The sequence below is a fragment of the Martes martes genome, assembly GCF_963455335.1.
Source record: "Martes martes genome assembly, chromosome: 10".
Lineage (NCBI taxonomy): Eukaryota > Metazoa > Chordata > Mammalia > Carnivora > Mustelidae > Martes > Martes martes.
Genome location: NC_137898.1, coordinates 13,615,565 through 13,641,854, shown reverse-complemented (window position 1 = coordinate 13,641,854; position 26,290 = coordinate 13,615,565). Strand labels below are relative to the sequence as shown.

Below are 26,290 nucleotides of genomic sequence, written 5' to 3'. Positions count from 1 at the left end.
CATACACAGATCTTCTCAAATTGAGCCCTCCCTGCCTGATTCTGTTCCTCTCTCCATTGCCTGCATTCAACTGTCATTGAATTTAATGTTTTTATCCCCATGGAGAGTTCTAACATTTGCTGGTGTTTATGTACTCACAGAATTAAATAATGTTATTTAGCAAGATTTAAAATTTGGTATAAATGAATTATGCTCTCCTTCTGCAAATTATTCTATTTTCAGTAAATATGGTTAGATTCTTCCCTGCTGGTTCATGTAGCGTCAGTTTTCACTGAGAGAGTCTACGTGAGTGTATATACATACCACAAACTATCTATCCATTCTATTATTTTTTTAAAAATTTTATTTATTTATTTGACAGAAGGAGATCACAAGTAGGCAGAGAAGCAGGCAGAGAGAGGAGGAAGCAGGCTCCCCGCTGAGCAGAGAGCCTGATGTGGGGCTCGATTCCAGGACCCTGAGACCATGACCTGAGCCAAAGGCAAAGGCTTTAACCCACTGAGCCACCCAGGTGCCCCTCTATCCATTCTATTATTGATAAATGAATCTATTTTTCCTGTTCTGGATAATATGAAAATCTAGCAATGCATTTTCCTCTGGAATTCTGAGTGTGTACCAGTTCAAGAGATCCTCTCAGGTACACTCCCTGGAAGGTAATTTCTGTATCAAAAGAAAAGGATATCTTTAAATTTAGAGAAAAGGGCCAAATTACTCTATCAATCTGCTCTCCTGCAAACAGTGCAAGATTGGTCTTTACTCCATAGTCTTGTCAATAATATATATTATCAGACTTCCAAAATGCTTTTAGGTCTGATGGGTTTAAGGGGTTCTCCTTTCTTGTTTAAGCTTTTGCATTGTCGTTTTAAGTGGAGAGAAGTGTTTTTAAGTGCTTTGATGCTACTTGCAGAGTTTTCTTTTCTTTGGTTGTATGTCTGTATTCTCTGTTGATTGTTCAGCTGGGTTATTTTATCTTTATTTTGTACATTTGTAATAGCTCTTTATATATTCTAACTAGGTACTAACCTTTAAATCATATCTGCAATGTCTATATTTCAACCTGATTTTAGCTTGTACTTCAGTTTTGTGCCTGATAGATGTGGTGGGATGGAAATTTTTCATTCTAACATAGTTCAAAATTTAATCTTCTCTTTGTGCTTGTGCTTTGTATGTCTTGTCTAAACAATTCTTTCTTAATATAAAGATGTTCTCTTATATTTTCTTTCAATAGCTTTACAGTTTTGCATATTTAAGTCTTCATTTTTGTTGATATCCTAAATGTTGCAAAACAGTCTTTCATCCTGATTTTTAATGAAAGTAATACATTGTCTGTTTCTTCAATACTGCATATGTTTCTCATTAAGGTTTTAGTGAAAATTCTGTCATGTATCAAGTTTTGGATTTGTATCAGTCCGGTTCTCTATTGTGGGACCAATCTATGAATTCCTTCATCAATGTTGACTATTTTTATAAAAATAATTTTACCACCCTTCTTCTCGAAGTTTGAACATTGGAGAATTTTCCTGAAGGGTCTCTGACAGAAGATACGATTAAGATGCATAGAAATACTTTATTCCCCAGAGGTCATGTCTGTTATTTTCCCAGAAGGCAGGTGATACCCACTTCAATGAACCAAGGGCAGTGGCTGCGAGAATGAGCAAGAGAAAAATGTATTCATAGTGTACACTGAGGTCTGTGCCCACCCTTTTGTTTGAGACTTGCGATTACAAGTGTTCCTGACCTAGGGGTTAGCATATGTTGCAATTTGTCCTCAGTTCTGCGTGCCATGTTCAGCTTTCCTTCCTTCCTTCCTTCCTTCCCTTTCTCTCTCCCCTCCTTCGTTCTTCCCTTCCCCTCCCTTTCCTTTTGTTTCCTTTCCTTTTTGTTTCCTTCTTTTGTAAACTGATTCAACTCCCAAACTTGAATCTGCCACATTTCACAGAGAAAACAGCAACAAAAGTAGAGTATTGGGTTTTTTCCTCTTCAGGCATTACAGGTGTTCCATTCCTGATGGCTAGTTTGCACACCTATCCATGTCATGGGACCTACTTCTCATTTTTGGCTTCTTCTACTGATATTAAAAGTTCTGAAGTCAATAATGTTGAAAAAACCCTCTCAGAAGAGATTGGGTGAGCGGAGCACAGTTCTTTGAAGTCCAGGTAAATCTAGCTAATTTTTTTTTAGTATCTTCAGTAACCCTACAAATGTTTTATTGCTTCGTATATAAAAACTGAGAGAGATGCATATAAATTTGTTTATTTCTCTTTGTAATTTTTCTGCTTTATCATCTCTATCCAGTAATGAACTAGTATTATTCTTTTCATCCTTTTGTATTTTCTATCCCATCTTGGATGATTAAAATTTGAAATGTTTTTACTGATAGTCATAGGTCACCAGCAGCATTTTTCATTGTTTTTGTTAGTTGATGCATATTATATATATTTGTACCTTTTTGCTGCAAGTTCTGAGTCCTTTAATTACTGAGTTTCTCAGTTTACTGTGAATATATATACTTAGAGGTATTTCCTAACAACTCATTTTGTATTTTTAAAAAATTTTATCTATCTTTCCCCCCTTTCCCTAGCATGAATTAAATTATGTTTTCTAAACAACTTTGATTCATGATTTTATTATCCCCAGATTGTCAGCTCCAGGAAGCAAGGTCCATGTCTGTTTTTGCTCGTTAGTTTATTTTTTATTTTGTTTTTTCAAGATTATTTATTTTAGAGAGAGAGTGTGTGTGTGAGCAGAGAGAGGGGAAGAGGGAGAAGGAAATAATCTTCAAGCAGACTCCCCACAAGGCATGGAGTCCTATGTGGGGCTCAATCCCAGGACCCTCAGCTCATGACCTGAGCTGAAACCAAGAGTTGGACGCTTAACTGACTGAGGTATTATTGCTTATTATTTTAAAGCCAGTATATTCCCCAAATGTAGAATATAGGTGGTTCTCAATAAGTCTGTATTGACTAATAAACTGACATTATGCTCTTTGCATTATAATTATTTGATGGAAAACTCTGCACTACTTTCCACCATGATCTTTATGAATTCTTACCATTTGAAAACCCTTCTGTGAAACTTCACATATCCTTGCCTCATCCCTCCCACCATGAAGCAGAAACTGTTTAAGAACAAGTCTTTTCACTTTCTCTTATAGTCTCTATGTTGACAGTACAGGGGTAAATACAAGGCTTTCCCTGAATGTTTTTAACCTTGCGGATGAATGAATGAGTGTCAGTAAACCCACAGAATGTTTAGCATGGTGTGAGCTTGTCACATTTCTTTGTTTAACTGTCAACAATGTGGTATCAAGGACTATCCGTTGGCCTGTTTGAATCCCAGGCTCATGATTTATAATTTGCTTCAACCAGGCAAAGTTACTTAATCTCTCTTAGCCTCAGTTTCCCATCTGTTAACTGAAGATGAGAGTACCAATGCCCCGTGGAGTGGCGTGAGAAATTACTGAACTAATGCTTGCAAGGTGCTAAGCCTAATACCTGGCCCACACTGAGTGTGCAATGCCCGTCACCTATGATTAATCACACCCATTCTGATGTCTTTCCCGTGGATTCTTAAACTAATTAGTCACTGATTCCATTTCATCTCCCTACAGATTTCATGTGTGAGGGAGAAAGAAGTATGCTTCATAAAACACAAAGTTACTTGGGAGGGGGTGGATAACCAAGATTTGTTGTGTGTTCACAGAATTAAGCATACATTTCACACCTTGTATTACTCAGCAAGTATCTGTTGATGAACTACTATCATGCAGGGACTGGACTAGATGCTGAGATCACAGTCCTTGCCTGTAAGGGTTTGCAGTGTCATGGTGGCAAGAGAGATATTGGCAGGTAATGAAACAGAGTGTGTTAGGCAGGGATGGAGGCAGAGCTCTTAAAGCAAATGACAATGCGCTAAGGTCTTTGTCCTGTGAAGGCAGAGAAAGCATCTGTTGAGAGACATCTATTTGAGCCTTTCCTTCTGCTAGAAGCAGCATGAATCTGATGGGAATGAGGAAGGTGCTGAGCAGAGGGGAAGCTCAAGGAATATTTAAAGCCAGATTTGAACAGGACAAAGTGTGACTGCAGGTTGAGGCACGGCAGCTACCTACCATTGAAAAGAGAGTCCGCTGGGCATGTGCAGAGGGGCATCGAGTTCTACCCTGCCACGTGATGGTTCTGTGGCACTGGGGGAGTGAGTCCATCACAGCTGCCTTCGTGGAGACTCTGTCTCTTCAGCTCAACATTCAGGATGGAGTCCTTGCCTCTTAGGGTTATTTTGAGGACATTCAATTACCTACGTGAAAGTTGTCCACACACAGGAAGTGCTCACCAAGCCATTGCCAAAACCCTGTGTGTTTCACAGTGTTACCTATGACTGACCCTCTCCAAGACTTGGATGTTCCTCTCAGGGCCATTCTGAGAGCTCTGGAGTTTAGGGGAGAAAACAGTCTTAGTGTGAAAGAAAGAAATGGAAAAATCAGATGATCATCAAAATTTTGATCACTGGGTGTGGTGCATAAACAATGAATCTTGGAACACTGAAAAAATAAAATTAAATAAAAAAAATTTGAGATGAACATTTTCGGTGTGCCTTCCCCAGAGATCTTAGGGCAAATAGGAAATTTTGAATGATGGAAAACAAGATCGTGACATTTGATTAGCTTTCTGATCCCAGGGTGTCCTAATTAATCTGCAGAGGCCTGATTCCCCATGTAACACTCATTGATGTTATTCCCAAGATCTTCTGAGACTTGCTTGATGACCTGTCTGTACTTCTCACATTTTGGTATAAATGCAGGTACATTTCATAGCTTAGAAAGGCCTCAGTGAAGTTCCTTAATCAGAGATGAGAAAATAGGTGCATTTCAGAACCAGAAGTATGTGTTTGTGTTTTTATGTTCTTTATTTTTAGTCAAGAGGAGATTGCAAAATGTCTCAAACTGAGGCACGGTAATTGGCACTTTGTTTGTGTGAAATATGCCCAAGCAATGTTTTCTGTTCTCAGTTTCTGAGTTTGAACCTCAATTAATTTTCCTAAAAACAGGCTTTTCAATTTTCCATTGATCTCCCTGGAGCATGTGGGTGCAAAAGAACTAAGAAAGACAAACAATAGTTCTACTACCATAGAAAGATGCATGGACATTTTTAAGCATGGGATTGAGCTTACCCTAACAGAAGCATCCTTATAGTGAGAGCCGGGAGATCTATGAGCCCCTTACTTTGTTTTTTGGTAGGATTGTGAGTGTATTCATTCAACTTGGTTTAGAATTCTTGGTTTCTTAGTTTTTTCACAGAACTTATGAAAAAATAAAGAAGCTGAAAGACCATGCTTACAATGAATACTTGCTAAAAGTTTTGTTAATTTTTCTTCCTTTATTTTGGATACAAAGTCTTCTGTCATTTGGTTATAATGGAATGGACGATAAAATTCATCCAGACAGCTAGTCCTTTTTTTTTTTTTTAAGATTTTATTTATTTGACAGAGATCAAAAGTAGGCAGAGAGGTAGGCAGAGAGAGAGAGGAAGGGAAACAGGCTCCCTGCTGAGCAGAGAGCCCAACACGGGGCTCGATCCCAGGACCCTGAGATCATGACCTGAGCTGAAGGTGGAGGCTTTAACCCACTGAGCCACCCAGATGTCCCCAGACAGCTAGTCTTTTGAGCTGTTTTACCCTCTAGTACATTCTTACTGGAACATAAGCATTGCATTGTGTTTCTTTCTCCTTCTCATTCTCTTTTTTCCGTCTTCATTTTGTAGGCGTTGGGTGTTTTCCATCTCCTTCTATATCCCCAGATGACCAATAGGCATATGAAGATGCTCAACATCACTAACCATCAAGGAAATGTAAATCAAAGTTACAATGAGAAGACCCCTTATACCTGTCAGAATGGCTGGAATCCAAAAGCTAGAAATAAGTGTTGGCAAGGATGTGGAGAAAAAGAAACACTTATTCATTGTTGGTGGGTAAGTAATTGGTGCCACGACTGTAGAAAACAGTATGAAGGTTCCTCAAAAAATTAAAGATAGAAATACTATATAATCTAGTAATTTCACTACTTGGTGTTTACCCAAAGAAAACAAAAGCACTAATTCAAAAACACATATGGATACCTATGTTCATTGTAGCATTTTTAAAATAGCCAAAATATGGAAGCAACTCAAGTGTTCATAGATGAATGGTAAAGAAGAAGCATACATTTATATTATAGAATATTACTTGGCCACTAAAAAGGATGAGATCTTGTCATTTGTGACAACATGGATGGACCTAGAGGATAATATGCTTGTGAAATAAGTCAGACAAAAAAAGACAAATACCATATGATTTCATTACATGGATCTAAAAAAACAAAAGAAATGAATAAATACACAAAAAGCAGAGATAGTCCCTTAAAAACAAAGAACAAACTAATGGTTGCCAGTGGGGAAGGTGGTGGGAGAGGAACCAAATGGGGGAAAGCAAATTGGAGATACAGGCTTCCAGTTATGGAATGAATGAATCATGGGGAAAAGAGGTACATCATAGGGAACATAGTTAATTATACTATAGTAGTGTTTTATGGTGACAGGAAATGGCTACACTTAGGATGAGTATAGCATAATGTAGAAAAGCTGTCAAACCAGTATTTTGTATACCTGAAACTAATGTAACATTGTATCACATTATATGTTCATTACATTATATGTGTCAATCATATAGGCATATGTATATATACATATATATACATAATATACACACACATACACACATATACATACTCATATATATTATATATATATAATATAAAATAGAACAGTATTAATGAATATAAGTTATTTTACTTGCACTAAATAGGAGTAACAATTTAAGAAGGAATAACAAAATATGAAAGTACAGTGATGGATATTAAGGACGGCATGTATTGCAGAGAGCACAGGGCGTTATATGCAAACAATGAATCATGGGACACTACATCAAAAAAATGATGTTCACTTACTTGTGGAGCATAAGGAATGACATGGAGGACATTAGGAGAAGGAAAGGAAAAGTGAATTGGTGTAAATCAGAGGGGGCAATGAACCATGAGAGACTGTGGACTCTGAGAAACAAACAGGATTTTGGAGGGGAGGTGGTGGTAGGATGGGTGAGTCTGGTAGTGAGTATTAAGGAGGGCACGTATTGCATGGAGCACTGGGTGTGGTGCATAAATGATGAATCTCGAAACACTGAAAAAAAAATTTAAAATTAAGATGTGAAAAAGAAATGAATGATATACTGTATGGTGACTAACATAACAATATAAAAATTATTTAAAAAGAGAAAATACCAATGTGAAAGACAAATTTAATTTTGCACTAGCTAGAGATAATTGAAATGCTGTCTTTAGTGGTTTCTGAAAACTAGCAACTAGACACACCTAGCCATATGGATATGAAAGCATCCTTTAATTCACTGTGACTTTGAACAATTAACTTTCCCCTCTCAGCCTCAGTTTACCCCTATGCAAGTTGAAACATTTGACTTAACTAATCTTTTTAAAATATTTTATTTATTTATTTAAATAAATAAATTTATTTATTTATTGGGGAAGAAGTTCTGAAGGACACCACATGCTTATCCAATTAGGGTGAGTGGAGATTGGTGAGATTATGCAAAGGATCCTTGCTGTGTGCTGTCTGCCCAACAATACAAGTCATCCAATTCTCTATGTGATTAATGAACATGTATCCTCTCCATCAGGTGTGCTGATGGGCCATGGCTCTGGAAAGGGAAGGAAGGACCAAGAGTATGCTGGGTGACTTCAATTCAGTGGAAAGGAACACATAATCATGACTCAGCCACATTGTCAAATCCCAGTCTGCCTGCAGTACTTCTAGTAATGACAATATCTGACTCATACGTGTGGTCCTCAGTTGATTCAGGATCCAAAAGCAGAGTAACTCAATGGTCCTTTTGAGCTCCAGGCCAGAATCTTCAAAACCCAGATATATCCCAAAACTTTAAGAAAAGGATTGATTATTCTTACCACAGCTGTTCTTGTTGCTCCTACTCCCACTGCAACATTATTGAATAACTGCTGTGTGTTGCTCTGGCCTGTGTTTCTCTAGGGATATGGCACAAAACAACATTTCACTCAGACTATTTACATGAAGAGAGTTTAGCGAAAGGATATACAGATTACAGGCAAAATTATAGAAATCAGTCAGAGAAGTTGAAGCATCTGGAAGCTAGCAGCAAGAAGGAGCGGCCACTCCTTGTTCTGAAATGACCAGGAAGTGACTATAATCCCCAGATCCAAGGAGAGCTAGAAGCAGGAAGCATGTCCGTGACCACCTTCTTCCCCAACACGCAGCTCAGCAGGAGTTTTGCTTGGAAAGATGCAGCCACTCTAGCACCTTCACTGTGAATCTGGAAGAAAATGAGAAATAAATGGAGCTACTTTTCTCTTTTTCCCACTTCTGATATCCTGTTGGTTTCTCCCATTGGCCAAACTCTGCTGAAACTGGACACCAAAGGAACTCTGTTGATGTGATCCATAAGGGTTAAGCTCCAGGGAGACAAAGGAAGGTAGAGAAGAATAGGCAAAAGTCTCGGTGGGGTGCGGTGACAAAGGGAGAATCACCAGCACATCTATATTGCCTGTATATCTGTCAGGTTTCCACAGTACATGCATAGCTGTATGCATTATAATTCTTATTAAAAAACATAAAACATGTGGCACCTGGATGGCTCACTTTGTTAAGCATCTGACTCTCAATTGCAGTTCAGGTTGTGATCTCAAGGTCCTGTAACGGAGCCCCACCTTGGGCTCACTGCTGAGCGTGGAGCCTATTTGAAATTCTCTCTCTTCCTCTCCTTCTGCCCATTCCCCTATGCTCTCTGTCTCTGTCTCTCTTTCTTAAAAAAATAAAAAATAAAAAATAAAAAATAAAGATAAAGCACAAGGCTCAGAATTAGTAGATAACTAGCCCAAGTTCAACAGAAGTTAATTGATCTTCCAATGGCACGTTGACAGACTCCAAAATTTTCTCTGTTTACCAACCACCATTCTACCTTACATGTTGTAAACAGAAGAACCTATTATGCCCCCAGTGAACAAATATTAAGATATTCAAACATAATTTAAAATAAATGATGAATCCCAATCCTTCATGATTCCTGGGAGATTTGATTTCCTATTGACATTGGGGAATGGGACAAAATCATGTCCTCAATGAGCTTAGTTAGGATTTGCCAGAGGATAAGAGAGTGGTTATACGTAGTCTGAATGATTTGTTGCTAGAAATAATTAAACCATAGGGATTTGGTCCCTGTATGACATTTCTGCTATAAACTTTTCAGGTTCTTCTATCCACTCTATCATTGGGAAATCATGCTTCTTTCACAGGTAGGATTTGATATTGTGAAAATATATTTTGAAATGTAGAAATAAATACTTTAGTGAATAAAAATAAAATTATGGACTGAGGAATTAGCAAATATCTTGATTTAAATTCTAACGATCTTCTAAAAATAGAAGTATTTGTAAATGGTCAATAGAGCAAAAGTTCAAATGGAAACAGAACTAGACTAGAAAGAACATTCATTCCACATATAATGACTGATTGTCTCCATTTGGGAAAGCATTGTTCTAGGTGCCACTGAGGCTGTAAATAATGATTAGATAAACTCTTGTCTTTGAGACTCACATGTAGTTGTTGAGTGTCATTTTATTTTATTTTATTATTATTATTATTTTAAAGATTTTGTTTATTTATTTGAGAAAGAGCAAGCAGGAGCAGTGGGGTAGTAGGACAGAGGGAGAAGGAGAAGCAGATGCCCCACTGAGCAGGAATCCTGAATTGGGGCTCGATCCCAGAATCCTGAGATCATGACCTGAGCCAAATGTAGACACTTAAATGATTAAGACACCCAGGCACACTGATGTTGAGTGTTATTTTAGAATAGACCTGGATTTTCCACCCAATATAACAATAGCTATGACTTATTAAGTGCTTTCTATATGTCAGGCACATTTTAAAGTTTTTACCTGAATTAAATCGAGGGAGTTGGTATGAGAACCAAATTTTATGCGTGAGGAAAATTAGACACGGAGAGATAAAGAAACTTGGTCAAGCCCCATAGCTAGGAATTGGAGGATGTGGGCTTTCTGGCCAGGAAGTCTCTCTGCATACTCCCAGTACTTTTTCACATTGATGATTTTTTTTTAAGATTTTATTTATTTATTTGACAGACATCACAAGCAGGCAGAGAGAGAGAGCGGGAAGCAGGTTCCCCGCTGAGCAGAGAGCCCAATGTGCGATCCCAGGACCCTGAGATCATGACCTGAGCTGAAGGCAGAGGCTTTAACACACTGAGCCACCCAGGCACCCCTCACATTGATGATTCTTAAGACCTAACCATGTATACTGTCTCTTACTTCATGAAGAAAATTAGTGAGTGATGTTGAATATTGTTCTTGTTCCTTCCAAGTTAACAATGCTACTCTTCATAATTATGAACATCCTATTGTATAATGCCCTATGTCCCTTCATAGAGAATCAGCCACTCTTAGGTTTATGATCTACATTAGTTATTTAAAGTTAATTAAAAATGCATTTCATGCAGATGCCTTCACTAAATCTTTTTCTACCTCAAACTGAATGATGACCACCTATCAGGAGACATCAGCCTTCTTAAAATAAAGACCAATCTTCTAGATTCTTTGGGTGTTTGCATAGGGCCAGCAAGCATCTACTTGAGAGAGTCTCAGGTGTCCCCTCTCAAGAGTGCAGAGACTCAGGTGTCCCCAGAGTCACTTCTGTCTTCCTACAAATGTCTCTCTCTGAGTTTTCTTTGTTCAAATCATGTAGGATGTTGTGTTTTGTTTCTTTAAGAGAAAGTATTGTCATAAAGTATTCAGTTAAATTATCTGAAATGTTCGAGCTTGTGTTGCATCATTAATCCACAGTAACAAATAGAGACATTAATTATCTTGACACATGATTTATGTGTCAATCAGTAGATATTTATTAAAAATACTACCCCAGAATCAAAGAGTATTTGAAATATACTAAATAAGTATGATTATATTGATTCAGGTGATTAGTCTTGCATTTTATTATCCTGGTCAGTAAGTCCAAAATCCACAAGTGTATAATAATGCACATGGGACAATGCATGGACAACACAATGGACAAGAACATCGAGGCATCTATGAAGTGCCTTACAAAATGATCCTTGTCTCCTTGGCCTGACAGCTATCAGTAGGAGGCAGTGTGTGTTTTTGAAGGGAGGTGTAGGTTTCCCATGATGGCCTTTATGGTACATTTAAACTGCAGAAATGTGGGGAGATGCATTTGAAGGTATTTTATGTCTCAATTCAGTGGTATGATCAATGATTATTATTTCAGTAAGATCATTCACATCTATTGAAAAACTTAGATAGACTTTATGTTATATAATTTTTCTTAATTTTTACAAGAGGGAAAAGGAGATAGAGCTACAATAAAATTATTATAAAGTATGGATATGTTTGTCAATCTTTTCTTTATTTTTTTTATTTTTATTTTTTTAAAGATTTATTTATTTATTTATTTGACAGATAGAGATCACAAGTAGGCAGAGAGGCAAGCATAGAGAGAGGGGGAAGCAGGCTCCCTGCCAAGCAGAGATCCCGATGCGGGGCTCGATCCCAGGACCCTGGGATCATGACCTGAGTCGAAGGCAGAGGCTTTAACCCCCTGAGCCACCCAGGCACCCCCAATCTTTTCTTTATTATTGTTTCCTCCTCATCATCAGGGAGACTTTTAATGCATTGTTTTCCCTTATCTCTCTCTTAATGAATACTTGATATCGTATAAATTCTGTGTGTGTATATTATATATATATATATATATGTGTGTGTGTGTGTGTGTGTGTGTGTGTATACTCTACATGTATCTTTTTTATACCAAAAATATGATTGAGTTTTGTGTCTCATGAACCAATTTTTGGCCCTGATATTTGACATTAATACAACAAAGCAAAGGAGATCCTAGGCTGAGCCTTAAAAGTTAAGTAGGATTTGGTGATATGAGGGCCTTCTGAGTAGGGGGACACAAAGAGAAAGGACATGCGTTGCAGAGTTAGGTAACAAACAGCTTGACATGGTCTTAAGTTCAGAGGGGCAGGAGAACAAGTTCTACAGGGATGTGTGTCATTCCTTTCAGTTGTGCAAAATAGATGAGGATTTATATACGACATCAAAAATGTACCGAGAAACAAAGGACTGCAATGTTCAAAACACAATAGCATTTAGGGAAATTGTAAGTGAACTAATGTAATAAATCTTGCAGAGAATATAAAGTCTTTTCAACATGAGGGGACTTGCAGAAAAACATTTAAAATATGACTGCCCCCCTAAAAGGAGCGCTATACTATTTTAGAGGTTTAAAGTATCAATTGCACGCTTCCTCAGCTATTTCTTTGTGTCACAAGTGTTCTTACAAGTTTTAGAGAAGACGGATCAGTTGATACGATGGGGGTAAGGGACACGTGACAAAAGACATACATTTTATTTCCTTTCTTTCAGCCCTCATTTGAAGCCAAGGACACACAATGTTAAAGAGAAACAACACAGTGGTGACTGAGTTTATTCTCCTGGGACTGACAGATCGAGCTGAGTTGCAGCCTGTCCTTTTTGTAGTCTTCCTAGTCATCTACCTTGTCACGGTGATCGGCAACGTGAGCATGATTTTGCTGATCAGAAGTGACTCCAAACTTCACACTCCAATGTATTTCTTCCTCAGTCACCTCTCCTTTGTGGATCTCTGTTATACCACCAACGTCAGTCCGCAGATGCTGGTTCATTTCTTATCCAAGAGAAAATCCATTTCCTTTCTGGGTTGCCTTATACAATTCCACTTTTTCATTGCCCTGGTGATCACTGATTATTATATGCTCACAGTGATGGCCTATGACCGCTACATGGCCATCTGCAAACCCTTGTTGTATAGCAGCAAGATGTCCCAATGCGTCTGCTTCTCTCTCGTGGCTACCCCTTACGTTTATGGCTTTGCAAATGGTCTGGCACAGACCATCCTGATGCTTCGCCTCTCCTTCTGTGGACCCAATGAAATCAACCACTTTTACTGTGCAGACCCACCTCTCTTAGTCCTTGCATGTTCAGATACTTACATCAAAGAAACTGCCATGTTCGTGGTGGCTGGTTTTAATCTCACCTGTTCTCTGGCCATCATTCTCATCTCCTACATTTTCATTTTCTCGGCCATTCTGCGTATCCGCTCTGCTGAGGGGAGGCGGAAAGCCTTCTCCACCTGCGGGTCCCATTTGACGGCTGTCACCATCTTTTATGGGACGCTGTTCTGCATGTACCTGAGACCCCCTTCTGAGACATCTGTAGAACAGGGGAAAATTGTCGCAGTGTTTTATATCTTTGTGAGTCCTATGTTAAACCCTTTGATCTATAGCCTGCGGAACAAAGATGTTAAAAGTGCAATCAGGAAAGTTTTCCAAAAGAAGTTGTTATATTAAGTAGACACTTTGGTCACAGGTACATAGTATATCTTATTAACTGACCAACTAATGTGCATTTAAAGTTAGCAAGTCACTTTCTGTCATTATTTTTTTTGTCTTTCATAATTTGCCTATGAGAGTTAGAAGAAGATATCAAAATATTTGCTAACATTTAAAGTGCCACCTCAGTGAATAATAATAATAATAATAATAAACATTACATAGAAATTGAAAGACAAGACTGAGGTCTTTGCTATTGCTCTATATATCAACAAACTACAAAAGATTCTATCAATACACTTGTACTGGTACAAAGTTATAAAAGACAGAATTTACAAATGAATGCTATGTCAACAATCATCTGTTCGATTTTCATAGTGATTAATAATTTGACACTAATATACAGAAACTTCTAAACTGTAAGCATTTTTTTCTTGTTTCTTTTTGTCTTTATACAGATCATATAGTGATGCAGAACTGTGGGTATCACTTTGTACAGATCACATAGTGATGCAGATCTGTGGGTACCATAAGAAATACCTTTACAGTGATAATCCTGGTTTGATGGAATCCTCATTCATAAAGGTTTTGATGGAACAACATAGTTTACATAGAAGTTTTTTTTTTAAAAATCAAAAGTCACCCTCATGATAAAAGTGGCTTTGTGGTTTCACTTGTTAATTTTTTATTATGGACCGTTTCCAACACATATGCAAAAATAGAAAATAGTGTAAAGACCACCCGTTCAAGCATAAGTGATCATCATTAAGTCTTCATCTTTGCCACTTTGCTTCTGACATTTCACATACTCAGATCTTCTCAAATTGAGCCCTCCCTGCCTGATTCTGTTCCTCTCTCCATTGCCTGCATTCAACTGTCATTGAATTTAATGTTCTTATCCCCATGGAGGGTTCTAATATTTGCTGGTATTTATGTATTCACAGAATTAAATAATGTTATTTAGCAAGAATTAAAATTTGGTATAAATGAATTATGTTCTCCTTCTGCAAATTATTCTATTTTCAGTATATATGGTTAGAATCTTCCCTGCTGGTTCATGCAGTGTCAGTTTTCACTGAGAGAGTCTGTGTGAGTGTATACACATACCACACATTATCTATCCATGCTATTATTGATAGATGAATCTATTTTTCCTGTTCTGGATAATATGAAAATCTAGCTATGCATTTTCCTTAGGAATCCTGAGTGTGTAGCAGTTCAAGAGATCCTCTCAGGTACACTCCCTGGAAGGTAATTTCTGTGTTATAAGAAAAAAAAAATCTTTAAATTTAGAGAAAAGGGCCAAATTACTCTATCAATCTGCTCTCCTGCAAACAGTGTAAGATTGGTCTTTACTCCATAGTCTCGTCAATAATATATATTATCAGACTTCCAGAATGCTTTCAGGTCTGATGGGTTTAAGGGATTCTCCTTTTTTGTTTAAGCTTTTGCATTGTCGTTTTAAGTGGAGAGAAGTGTTTTTAAGTGCTTTGATGCTACTTGCAGAGTTTTCTTTTCTTTGGTTGTATGTCTGTATTCTCTGTTGATTGTTCAGCTGGGTTATTTTATCTTTATTTTGTATATTTGTAATAGCTCTTTATATATTCTAACTAGGTACTAACCTTTAAATCATATCTGCAATGTCTATATTTCAACTTGATTTTAGCTTGTACTTCCCGTTTATGCCTGATAGACATGGTGGGATGGAAATTTTTCATTCTAACATAGTTCAAAATTTAATCTTCTCTTTGTGCTTGTGCCTTGTATGTCTTGTCTAAACAATTCTTTCTTAATATAAAGATGTTCTCTTATATTTTCTTTCAATGGCTTTACAGTTTTGCATATTTAAGTCTTTTTGTTGATATCCTAAATGTTGCAAAACAGTCTTTCATCCTGATTTTTAATGAAAGTAATACATTGTCTGTTTCTTCAATACAGCATATGTTTCTCATTAAGGTTTTAGTGAAAATTCTGTCATGTATCAAATTTTGGATTTGTATCAGTCCGGTTCTCTATTGTGAGACCAATCTATGAATTCCTTCATCAATGTTGACTATTTTTATAAAAATAATTTTACCACCCTTCTTTTCGAAGTTTGAACATTGGAGAATTTTCCTGAAGGGTCTCTGAGAGAAGATACGATTAAGATGCATAGAAATACTTTATTCCCCAGAGGTCATGTCTGTTATTTTCCCAGGAGACAGGTGATACCCACTTCAATGAACCAATGGCAGTGGCTGCGAGAATGAGCAAGAGAAAAAGCTATTCATAGTGTACGCTGAGGTCTGTGCCCACCCTTTTGTTCAGGACTTGTGATTACAAGTGTTCCTGACCTAGGATTTAGCATATGTTGCAATCTGTCGTCAGTTCTGCATGCCATGCTCAGCTTTTCTCTCTTTTGTAAACTAGTCTAATTCCCAAACCTCAATCTGCCACATCTAGATGTAAGTGTTCAGAAAGAACATGGCAAGAAAAGTGGGGCATTAATGTTTTTATCTCTTCAGGTATTACAGGTGGTTCATTTCTTGCTGGACAGTTTGCACACTCATCCGTATCATGATACCCTCCTGCTCACCTTTGTTGTTTTATTTTTTATTTATTTATTTTTTTAAGATTTTATTTATTTATTTTACAGAAAGTGAGATCACAAGTAGGCAGAGAGGCAGGCAGAGAGAGAGGGGGTAGCAGGCTTCCTGCTGAGCAGAGAGCCCGATGCGGGGCTCGATCCCAGGACCCTGGGATCATGACCTGAGCCGAAGGCAGAGGCTTAACCTACTGAGCCACCCAGGTGCCCCTTCACTAAGTCTTCATTAGTCATATTTGCTTGGAATAATAAAGGGTTATGGAATATTTTATTTTGTTATTTTATTTTATTTTTTTAAAAGGTTATGGAATATTTTAATTCTGAGTACTCCTGCTTCTATATCATATGGTATCACGAAGAAGTATATAATATATGGTTGGTAATAAATTATCACTTAATACTAAACTGTTTAAATATTGTTATATATGACTGTAATTATAACTTTACTGAATATTTATTTGAAATTAATGTTCCTTTAATATTAGCCATTTTTGTTAATGACTCTCTCACTATTCCTTTTGCAACCACTTTTCATCCTGAGTCTAGTTTTCTTGTACATGACTTATACTCTTAATTATAAGTTCTCAGTGACAGAATCTGTGAGAGAAAGTCTGTTTTTTATTTGTCTGAAACTGTCTCATTTTAACCTTAACTCTCCAAGAGGAATTCATTCAGATATGGATCTAGATAGAGTGGTGTTTCCTTTCAATACACATAAAACAGTTCATTTACTGGCCTGTATTAATTTCTTTTAGAGAGGAACGTATTACTGGATTATCTCTTATTTCTCCATAGGTAAATTTGCTTCTCATTTTAAATTTGGTGTATTTTTAGTTTCAGTTTTTGTCTTTGTTGGTATTCACTATATTTATCCTGCTCCGTCTTTGGTGGCTCCTTGGCTGATTTCTCCAAATTAGTTCTATCCTCCGAATTTATGTTTTCATGGTATAATGGAACTTTAATGTACAGGAACTTTCACAACTGTAAGTTTACATTTGTATGATATTTGTATGATTTATTCATGATTGTGTCATCCCCAGATTGTCAGCTCCAGAGGGCAGGGTCCATATCTAGTTTTGCTTGCTATTTTAAAGCCTGTATTTTTCCCAAACCTAGAATATAGGTGATTCTCAATAGATAGATATAGAGTTAATAAACTATCATTATGTCTTTTGCATTATAATTATTTGATGGAAAACACTACTCTGCACTACTTTCCACCATGGTCTTCATGAATTCTAACCAATTGAAAACCCTACTGTGAAACTAAACTTTACATATCCTTGCTCCAGAACAGAAACTGTTTAAGGACACAAATATTTTCACTTTCTCTTATACTCTCTATGTTGACAGTACAGGGGTAAATACAAGGCTTTCCCTGAATGTTTTTAACCTTGCGGATGAATGAATGAGTGTCAGTAAACCCACAGAATGTTTAGCATGGTGTGAGCTTGTCACATTTCTTTGCTTAACTGTCAACAATGTGGTATCAAGGACTATCCGTTGGCCTGTTTGAATCCCAGGCTCATGATTTATAATTTGCTTCAACCAGGCAAAGTTACTTAATCTCTCTTAGCCTCAGTTTCCCATCTGTTAACTGAAGATGAGAGTACCAATGCCCCGTGGAGTGGCGTGAGAAATTACTGAACTAATGCTTGCAAGGTGCTAAGCCTAATACCTGGCCCACACTGAGTGTGCAATGCCCGTCACCTATGATTAATCACACCCATTCTGATGTCTTTCCCGTGGATTCTTAAACTAATTAGTCACTGATTCCATTTCATCTCCCTACAGATTTCATGTGTGAGGGAGAAAGAAGTATGCTTCATAAAACACAAAGTTACTTGGGAGGGGGTGGATAACCAAGATTTGTTGTGTGTTCACAGAATTAAGCATACATTTCACACCTTGTATTACTCAGCAAGTATCTGTTGATGAACTACTATCATGCAGGGACTGGACTAGATGCTGAGATCACAGTCCTTGCCTGTAAGGGTTTGCAGTGTCATGGTGGCAAGAGAGATATTGGCAGGTAATGAAACAGGGATGGAGGCAGAGCTCTTAAAGCACATGACAATGCGCTAAGGTCTTTGTCCTGTGAAGGCAGAGAAAGCATCTGTTGAGAGACATCTATTTGAGCCTTTCCTTCTGCTAGAAGCAGCATGAATCTGATGGGAATGAGGAAGGTGCTGAGCAGAGGGGAAGCTCAGGGAATATTTAAAGCCAGATTTGAACAGGACAAAGTGTGACTGCAGGTTGAGGCACGGCAGCTACCTACCATTGAAAAGAGAATGGCCACGGTCACCAAACTGTGGAAAGAACCAAGATGCCCTTCAACGGATGAATGGATAAGGAAGATGTGGTCCATATACACTATGGAGTATTATGCCTCCATCAGAAAGGACGAATACCCAACTTTTGTAGCAACATGGACAGGACTGGAAGAGATTATGTTGAGTGAAATAAGTCAAACAGAGAAAGTCAAGTATCATATGGTTTCACTTATTGGTGGAGCATAACAAATAATATAGAGGACAAGGGTAGATGGAGAGGAGAAGGGAGTTGAGGGAAATTGGAAGGGGAGGTGAACCATGAGAGACTATGGACTCTGAAAAACAACCTGAGGGTTTTGAAGGGGCGGGGTGGGAGGGTGGGGGAACCAGGTGGTGGGTATTAGGGAGGGCACAGATTGCATGGAGCACTGGGTGTGGTGAAAAAACAATGAATACTGTTACGCTGAAAATAAATAAAAAATTAAAAAAAAAAAAAAAAAAAAAGAAAAGAGAGTCCGCTGGGCATGTGCAGAGGGGCATCGAGTTCTACCCTGCCACGTGATGGTTCTGTGGCACTGGGGGAGTGAGTCCATCACAGCTGCTTTCGTGGAGACTCTGTCTCTTCAGCTCAACATTCAGGATGGAGTCCTTGCCTCTTAGGGTTATTTTGAGGACATTCAATTACCTACGTGAAAGTTGTCCACACACAGGAAGTGCTCACCAAGCCATTGCCAAAACCCTGTGTGTTTCACAGTGTTACCTATGACTGACCCTCTCCAAGACTTGGATGTTCCTCTCAGGGCCATTCTGAGAGCTCTGGAGTTTAGGGGAGAAAACAGTCTTAGTGTGAAAGAAAGAAATGGAAAAATCAGATGATCATCAAAATTTTGAGATGGAGCTTTTCTGGTGTGCCTTCCCCAGAGATCTTAGGGCAAATAGGAAATTTTGAATGATGGAAAACAAGATTGTGACATTTGATTAGCTTTCTGATCCCAGAGTGTCCTAATTATTCCGCAGAGACCTGATTCCCCATGTAACACTCATTGATGTTATTCTCAAGATCTTCTGAGACTTGCTTGACGACCTGTCTGTACCTCCCACATCCTAGTATAAAGGTAGCTACTTTTCATAGCCTAGAAAGGCCCCAGTGAAGTTCCTTAATCAGAGACGAGAAAATAGGTGCATTTCAGAACTAGAAGTAAGTGTTTGTGTTTTCATGTTCTTTATTTTTAGCCAAGAGGAGATTGCAAAACGTCTCAAACTGAGGCACAGTAATTTGCACCTTGTTTGCGTGAAATATGCCCAGGCAAACCCTTCTGTTCTCAGTTCCTGAGTTTGAACCTCAACTAATTTCCTTAAAAAACAGGTTTTTGAAATTTCTATTGATCTCCCTTGATAATATTTTACAGATCTGTCACAGGTACAGAAGAAAAAAAAGGCAAAAGTTCTACTTGTTATAGAAAAACATGAGGACATTTTCAGGCATGGGTTAGCGTTTACCCTAACATAAAGTTCTTAGAGCTGGAGCCAGGGGATCTAAAAGCCCTTTACTTTTATCTATCTATCACCTATCATCCATCTATCTATCTATCTCTATCTATCTATCTATCTATCTATCTATCATCTATCTATCATCTGTCATCACCAGCTATCATCTATCTCTCTATCATCTCTCTATCATCTATCATCTATCCACTATCTATCAATTGATATTTCATTTATCATCATCATCTATTATCTATTTATCTATTTATTTATCTATGTATCTATCTATCCAGCATCACCTATCTATCTATTTCTTTACTTTTTGGCAAGATTTTGAGTGTGTACATTTATCCTCTTTGTGGATCCATAGTTACGGTGGTTTCATTAGATTTTTATGAAATTTGTATTAGAAAAAAAAAAAGGAGGCAGCCTAAGGACCATTCTTCCACTGAATTCCTGCTAAGAGTTCTCCTTAACTTACTTTCTTTTTATTATTATTATTATTTTATTTTCAGAAACGATATGTTTTCTCATTCTCTTGTAACTGAATAGGCTACAAAATTGATCTAGACAGCTAACCCATTGAATCGTGTTGCCCTCTAGCACATTCTCACCAGGGCTGAATCCTTGCCTGACTTTTTTTTCCCTTTTATCCTTTTTCTTCTGTTCACTTCCTCTTTTCACAGGGGTGCTATCCTCCTTCTATATCCCCATTACCAGCTCTGTTAGTCTCTGTGTTCCAGAAACGCCTGGCTTCATGGGCAAGTATCTTGTGCAGTTGACCTCACCTGATTTCAGAAGCATGTTAAGCTAGGTTTCATGCTCAGCAGTCACCATCCTGAAATGCTTGATAATTTTTGAACATAGATAACTAACATTCTTATTTTGTACTGGACCCTATTTATTAGCTAATCCTAGTTCCAGGTTTTACCACATGCAACTTTGTACTGTCCTTTTGCAACTCCTTTCTTGGTTCTTTCCTCATTAGTTAGGGACTTTGCTTGGTTGTAAACTACTAAACCCACAACTTGTTCAGAAGATGCTCACCTTTCACTCTGGCTTGACACAGGCACCTGGGTCGTCTGTGATCTTCTTTCTCTGCAAACACATGTTATTCATTGTCTTTTTTGTGCCTGTCTAATAAGGACTTCTGTGCCACTTTTGAGTGGATATTTCTGGATCCCAACAAGTCACTGAGTTCATGGGTCCAGACTATTTCAGATCCCACAGGTAGTCATTAAAGTGATATGCAATAAATGAGTTTTTCTGCAACTGAGACTTTCAAGTCCAATTTCCTGCCATGCGTTTTATAAATCTGAAATTTTGTATGAAATCCTGATCTCTTTCTTTCCTTTTTTCTCAGTCCTGGGAACACTGTCTACACTCTTTCTAGGGTTTCCTGGGTGCAAATGAATATGAAATTATCTCCTTTGCCACCCTTTTGATGTCATTTAAAGAGATATGCTGTTTAATGGGTAATTTCCTGCTAGACACTTCCAGAAGTGTAGCTGCAACTCTCTACTGACTTTTGTTCTGCAGTGAAGGTCATTTTTATTCTTGGTAGGAAACTCATAAGTGGAGATGAATCAGGCTTCCAAAGAAGTGAATCATTTACATTTTAGGGAACATCTAACCTGGGATTTTTGCACTCCTCTGCATGAAACCTGTACACATACACACATCCTTAGCAGTTCCAAAGAAAGATCACATATGGTGCCTTTGTCTCTGTTCTTTATTCTTCCTAGAATACCTTCTTAAAATAAGCTCACTGCTTGTGCTCATCCTCCTTCAGTTTGTTGCTAAAAAATGTCAACTTTTCACGAGTACTTCAGTGATGTTACTATTTAAAAGTTGAACACCCTCTCCACAAAACTCCATTTGCATTCTTTTTCTTTCTTTTTTAAAAATTTTATTTTATTTTTTCAGTGTTCCAAGATTCACTGTTTACGCACCACACCCAGTGCTCCATGCAATATGTGCCCTCCTTAATAGCTGCTGCCAGGCTCACCCAAACCCCCACTCTCCTCCCCTCCAAAACTCCATTTTCTTAATTTTTCTCTCTAACACTGCCATTTGAATCACCATTTACTTAGTTGCATTCCTCTTTGTCTCTGTCTACTGGATGCAAATGCTAGAAGGGCAGGGATTTTTGAAGGTTCTGTTCATTTTGGCATCTGCAGGGTCTTATCCACATGATATGTGGAGTATAAATACACACTTACTTTATGAACATCTAGTGTGATGTCCACAATGACTTTAGGGGCAGGCAGAACAGATGTTCTCATTCCCATTTACAAATGGGGAAATGAAAACTCATGCTTAAGGATCCTTGGTCATTATCAGTAGCTGTTACTAGTGCATTCAACAAATGTTAAGTACTTACCCTTCTGGTAAAGGAGATAAAGCACAAAAAGACACCATCATTGGCTTTCTAAAACTTAGACTAAACTATGTTTCAGTGACTCATTTTGAAATGAGATAAGAATCAGGCAAGTTTTTTAAAAAAATTGAGTATGAGAGAAGGGAGAAGGCAAAAAAAGGCATTTGAGAGGAAGGAAGAGGAAATTCAACACCAGTAATGATGTAAAGGAGAGTTAAAAAAGCCATGGGGATTGTCATACCTACAGATAGAAAGAAGTTGTGATTAACAACATAAATACTGACTATGCAAAACTTGTTTCTTTATTGGCACATTATATCATTACTGTAGACTGTTTGCAAAATACTGAGTGAGAATTAATGTGACTTGATGATTCTTTGTTCATTTATTTGCCGTAAGTTTCTGAGAACTCTATGACTGCGTCTTTTAAAATTGTGAATCTGGGAACATCTGCTTTATAATCTCCTGGATAATTTGCTACATATGAAGATACCCATATCCCACGTAAGAGATTCTTAAACAAACTTTCTGTGACTTTTCTTGATTAAGAAGCTTTCTAAGAAATATCTTTGTACACTAAAATTCAAAAGCTCTTAATTTTCCTAAGGACATGCTGTCATGTCAAGCTCCGTGGGGTTACAGAGATGAGTAAAACACTTATAAGTAATTCATTTTTCATGCTTACCCTATTTTTTTTTTATTTTTAAAATTCAGTCCATATAAAGTATTTAGAAGTCAGAGTACGCAGGGCATCTGGGTGGCTCTGTTGGCGGAGCATCCAACTCTTGATTTCGGTTCACGTCATGTCTCAGTGTTTGTGGGATTAAGTCCCCCACCCAGTTCTGAGCTCAGCACAGAGTCTGCCAGAGATTGTTTAATCTCCTTCTGCCCCTTGCCCATCTGTCCCCCAACTCACACACATTCTCTCTAAATAAATAAATAAAATCTAAAAAAAAAAAAAAAAAGAAAGAAAGAAATCACAGTGCAATAATGAGCTAGACTTTGTCCCTGTCCCTGAGGAAGGAGTATATGAGGAGTGGAAAGGAGACACATTATGGTGATGTAATGGCTACAGAATGAATGAGAAGTAGGCAGCTTGTGCTGGAAGCATAGAACATACCAAGCCTTATAGGATAAGTAGAGTTTGAGACGCCAAAAATATTGCAGAGAAAAAGAGGATAGGTAGCTCAATTGTATATATGGATATAGGAATAGATATAAATATTGTTATCCTTAGGTATAGCTATAGGTATAAATGTAGGTGTCTATATAGAGAAATATAATAGTAATTCAATACAAAGACAAATGAAATAATGGATTAGTAGAAGTAAAGAATTTGTTTAGGGTAGTATAATATGAATGATACATGGAGATACTGAGAAAAATCATTTCAATAGTCATTAGTATGATTTGTATCTCCTTGTCTGCTTCATTTCTATTGTTTCTAGCACAGGTCCAGACTCTGAGAAAATGTCCATCACAAATGAGAGTGCAATAACAGAATTCATACTCTTGGGGCTTACAGATCGCCGCGAACTCCAGCCTCTCCTCTTTGTGCTGTTTCTGGGTGTGTACCTCGCCACCCTCTTGGGCAACCTGGGCCTGATACTATTGATCAGGCTGGACTCCCACCTTCACACGCCCATGTACTTCTTCCTCACTAATTTGGCCTTTGTAGACTTGTGCTACACCTCAAATGCCACCCCGCAGATGTTGAGTCATTTCTTGTCAGAGAAGAAGACCATCACCTTTGCTGGCTGCTTTACACAGTGTTACATTTTCATCGCACTTCTCCTCACCGAGTTTTACATGCTGGCAGCAATGGCCTATGACCGCTATGTGGCCATATGTAACCCTTTACGCTATAGTACGAAAATGTCCAGGTGCATCTGCATCTGCTTGGTCACATTTCCTTACGTCTACGGCTTCTCAGATGGGCTCTTGCAGGCCATCCTGACCTTCCGCTTGAACTTCTGTAGATCCAATGTCATCAACCACTTCTACTGTGCTGACCCACCACTGATTAAGCTTTCTTGCTCCGATACTTATGTCAAAGAGCATGCCATGCTCATATCAGCTGGCTTCAACCTCTCCAACTCCCTCAGCATCATCCTGGTGTCCTACACCTTCATTATTGCTGCCATCTTCCGGATCAAATCAGCAGAGGGAAGGCACAAGGCATTCTCCACCTGTGGTTCCCACATGATGGCCGTGACCCTATTTTATGGGACACTCTTCTGCATGTATGTAAGACCACCAACAGATAAGACTGTTGAGGAATCCAAAATCATAGCTGTCTTCTACACCTTTGTAAGTCCGCTGCTTAATCCACTGATATACAGTCTACGGAACAAAGATGTAAAGCAAGCCTTGAAGAATGTCCTCAGAAGAAATACAGTCACTAAAATGGAACTGCCTCCAGTTTCCAGTAAATCATAAGTGAACCTTTGGCTCAAATATCTTTGCATCCTGATGATGTATTTTGATATTTTCTATGAATATGTCTCAAATATCTCAGCTAAAAATCTCAAGTCTGGGAAAAAATGAGTTTCACTTATTAATCTAGGCTCTTGTCCCTCAACATGTGGTCCACAGATCAGCAGCAACAACATCATCTTGGGGTTTGTTAGAAATTAAGCACCACATTCTGCACTTAGATCCACTACATCCAAATATGGGTTTTAATCACATCATAGGTGATTTGAAAGCATATTAAATTTGAGAAGCACTGTTCTAAGAGAAAATTCCCACTTAATATGTCATAGGACATTCCTGTGTTCTTATAGTTTACAATGATAAACAGGATAAAAATGCTCTTAGCTCAGTTCCTTGGATTTATTTTATTCTTATCACCATCTGTCTTTTGGAACTAGGAGTCTTTATGAAACATCTTTCTATACTTCTCTGACCTACTAAGTAAAGCTAAAAACCATGAGTCACGAGAGTGATTCTTGTTTCTTGTGAATATGCTTTTAGAAAAGGTCAATAAGGGAATGGGAAGAGAGGAATACAGCGATTTTTTTTTTTTTTTTTTTTTTTTTTTTTTTTGCCTGCATCAGAGTTTGTGGATCCTGTCTGTGGCCTCTGAACTATAGAGACTGACTTCTTCCTTCTGACCTGCAAGCCTGAATTTACATACTCAGGTCTAGGAAAAGGAAGAATACTCTCTGTGTCACTTGAATTTTAAAAATTGAAAATTACTTGGCATTATCGTTTATCTTCTTTCCCAGATTTTTAAGTGAAAGTTTAGGTTATTGATTTGAGTTTCACTTCTTTTCTCATATAAATGTTTATGCATTTTACCTAAACACGACTTTAGTTGAAAACCACTAAATTTGGTACTTTTTACATTCAGTTTGCAAAATTTTCTTATTTTCCCAGTGCCGCCTTCTTAGCCTATAGGTCATTCAGAAGACCGTGCTTAATTACCATGTATTTGGAACTTTAGAAGATATTTCATTGTTATTTATTTGCAATTTAGTTTTGTTGTCTGAGAGCATATGCCTTATGATTTTAACCTTGGAAATTTACTAAGTCTAGTGTTTTTTTCTAGCTGTATTGAGATATAATTGACATATAACACTGTAGCAGCTTAAGGTGTACAATTTGATGATTTGATACACATATATGTTGTGAAATGATTATCAAAAGACTATTAGTTAACACATGAATTGTGTCATATAAGCATGATTTGTTTGTGTGTAGTGGTGGTAGTGGTGAAAACACTGAAGATCTCTTCTCTTAGCACTTTCCAGTATATAGGACAGTATTGTTAACTGTAGTCACCGTGTAATACATTAGATTCCCCAGAACTTATTCATCTTATAACTGAAGGCTTGTTGTCTTTGACAAACATCTCCCCATTTCTCACATCCCCAGCCCTGCCAAGCAGCGTTGTACTCTGTTTCTGTGAGTCTGACTTTTTTAGATTCCACATAAAAGTTAGATCATATAGTCTTAGTCTCTCTGACTTATTTCACTTAACCTAATACCCTCAAGGCTCTTCCATGTTGACACCAATGGCAATTTCCACTTTCTAATGATGGGATAATCTTCCATTGTATATCATCTTTGTTCCTTCATCTATCTGCA

General features: G+C 37.8%; 1 protein-coding gene across 1 annotated transcript; it reads left to right on the top strand.

Moving 5' to 3' along the window:
• Positions 1 to 12,558: 12,558 nt before the first annotated feature.
• LOC308350694 (olfactory receptor 5M11-like) lies at positions 12,559 to 24,637 on the top strand (the record flags this gene model as incomplete). The annotated part of the gene is made up of 2 exons (XM_080816204.1): positions 12,559 to 12,804; positions 23,909 to 24,637. The coding sequence occupies 2 exons, from the start codon at positions 12,559 to 12,561 to the stop codon at positions 24,635 to 24,637; spliced, it is 975 nt and encodes a 324-aa protein (XP_080672330.1).
• Between the last annotated feature and the right edge of the window lie 1,653 nt (positions 24,638 to 26,290).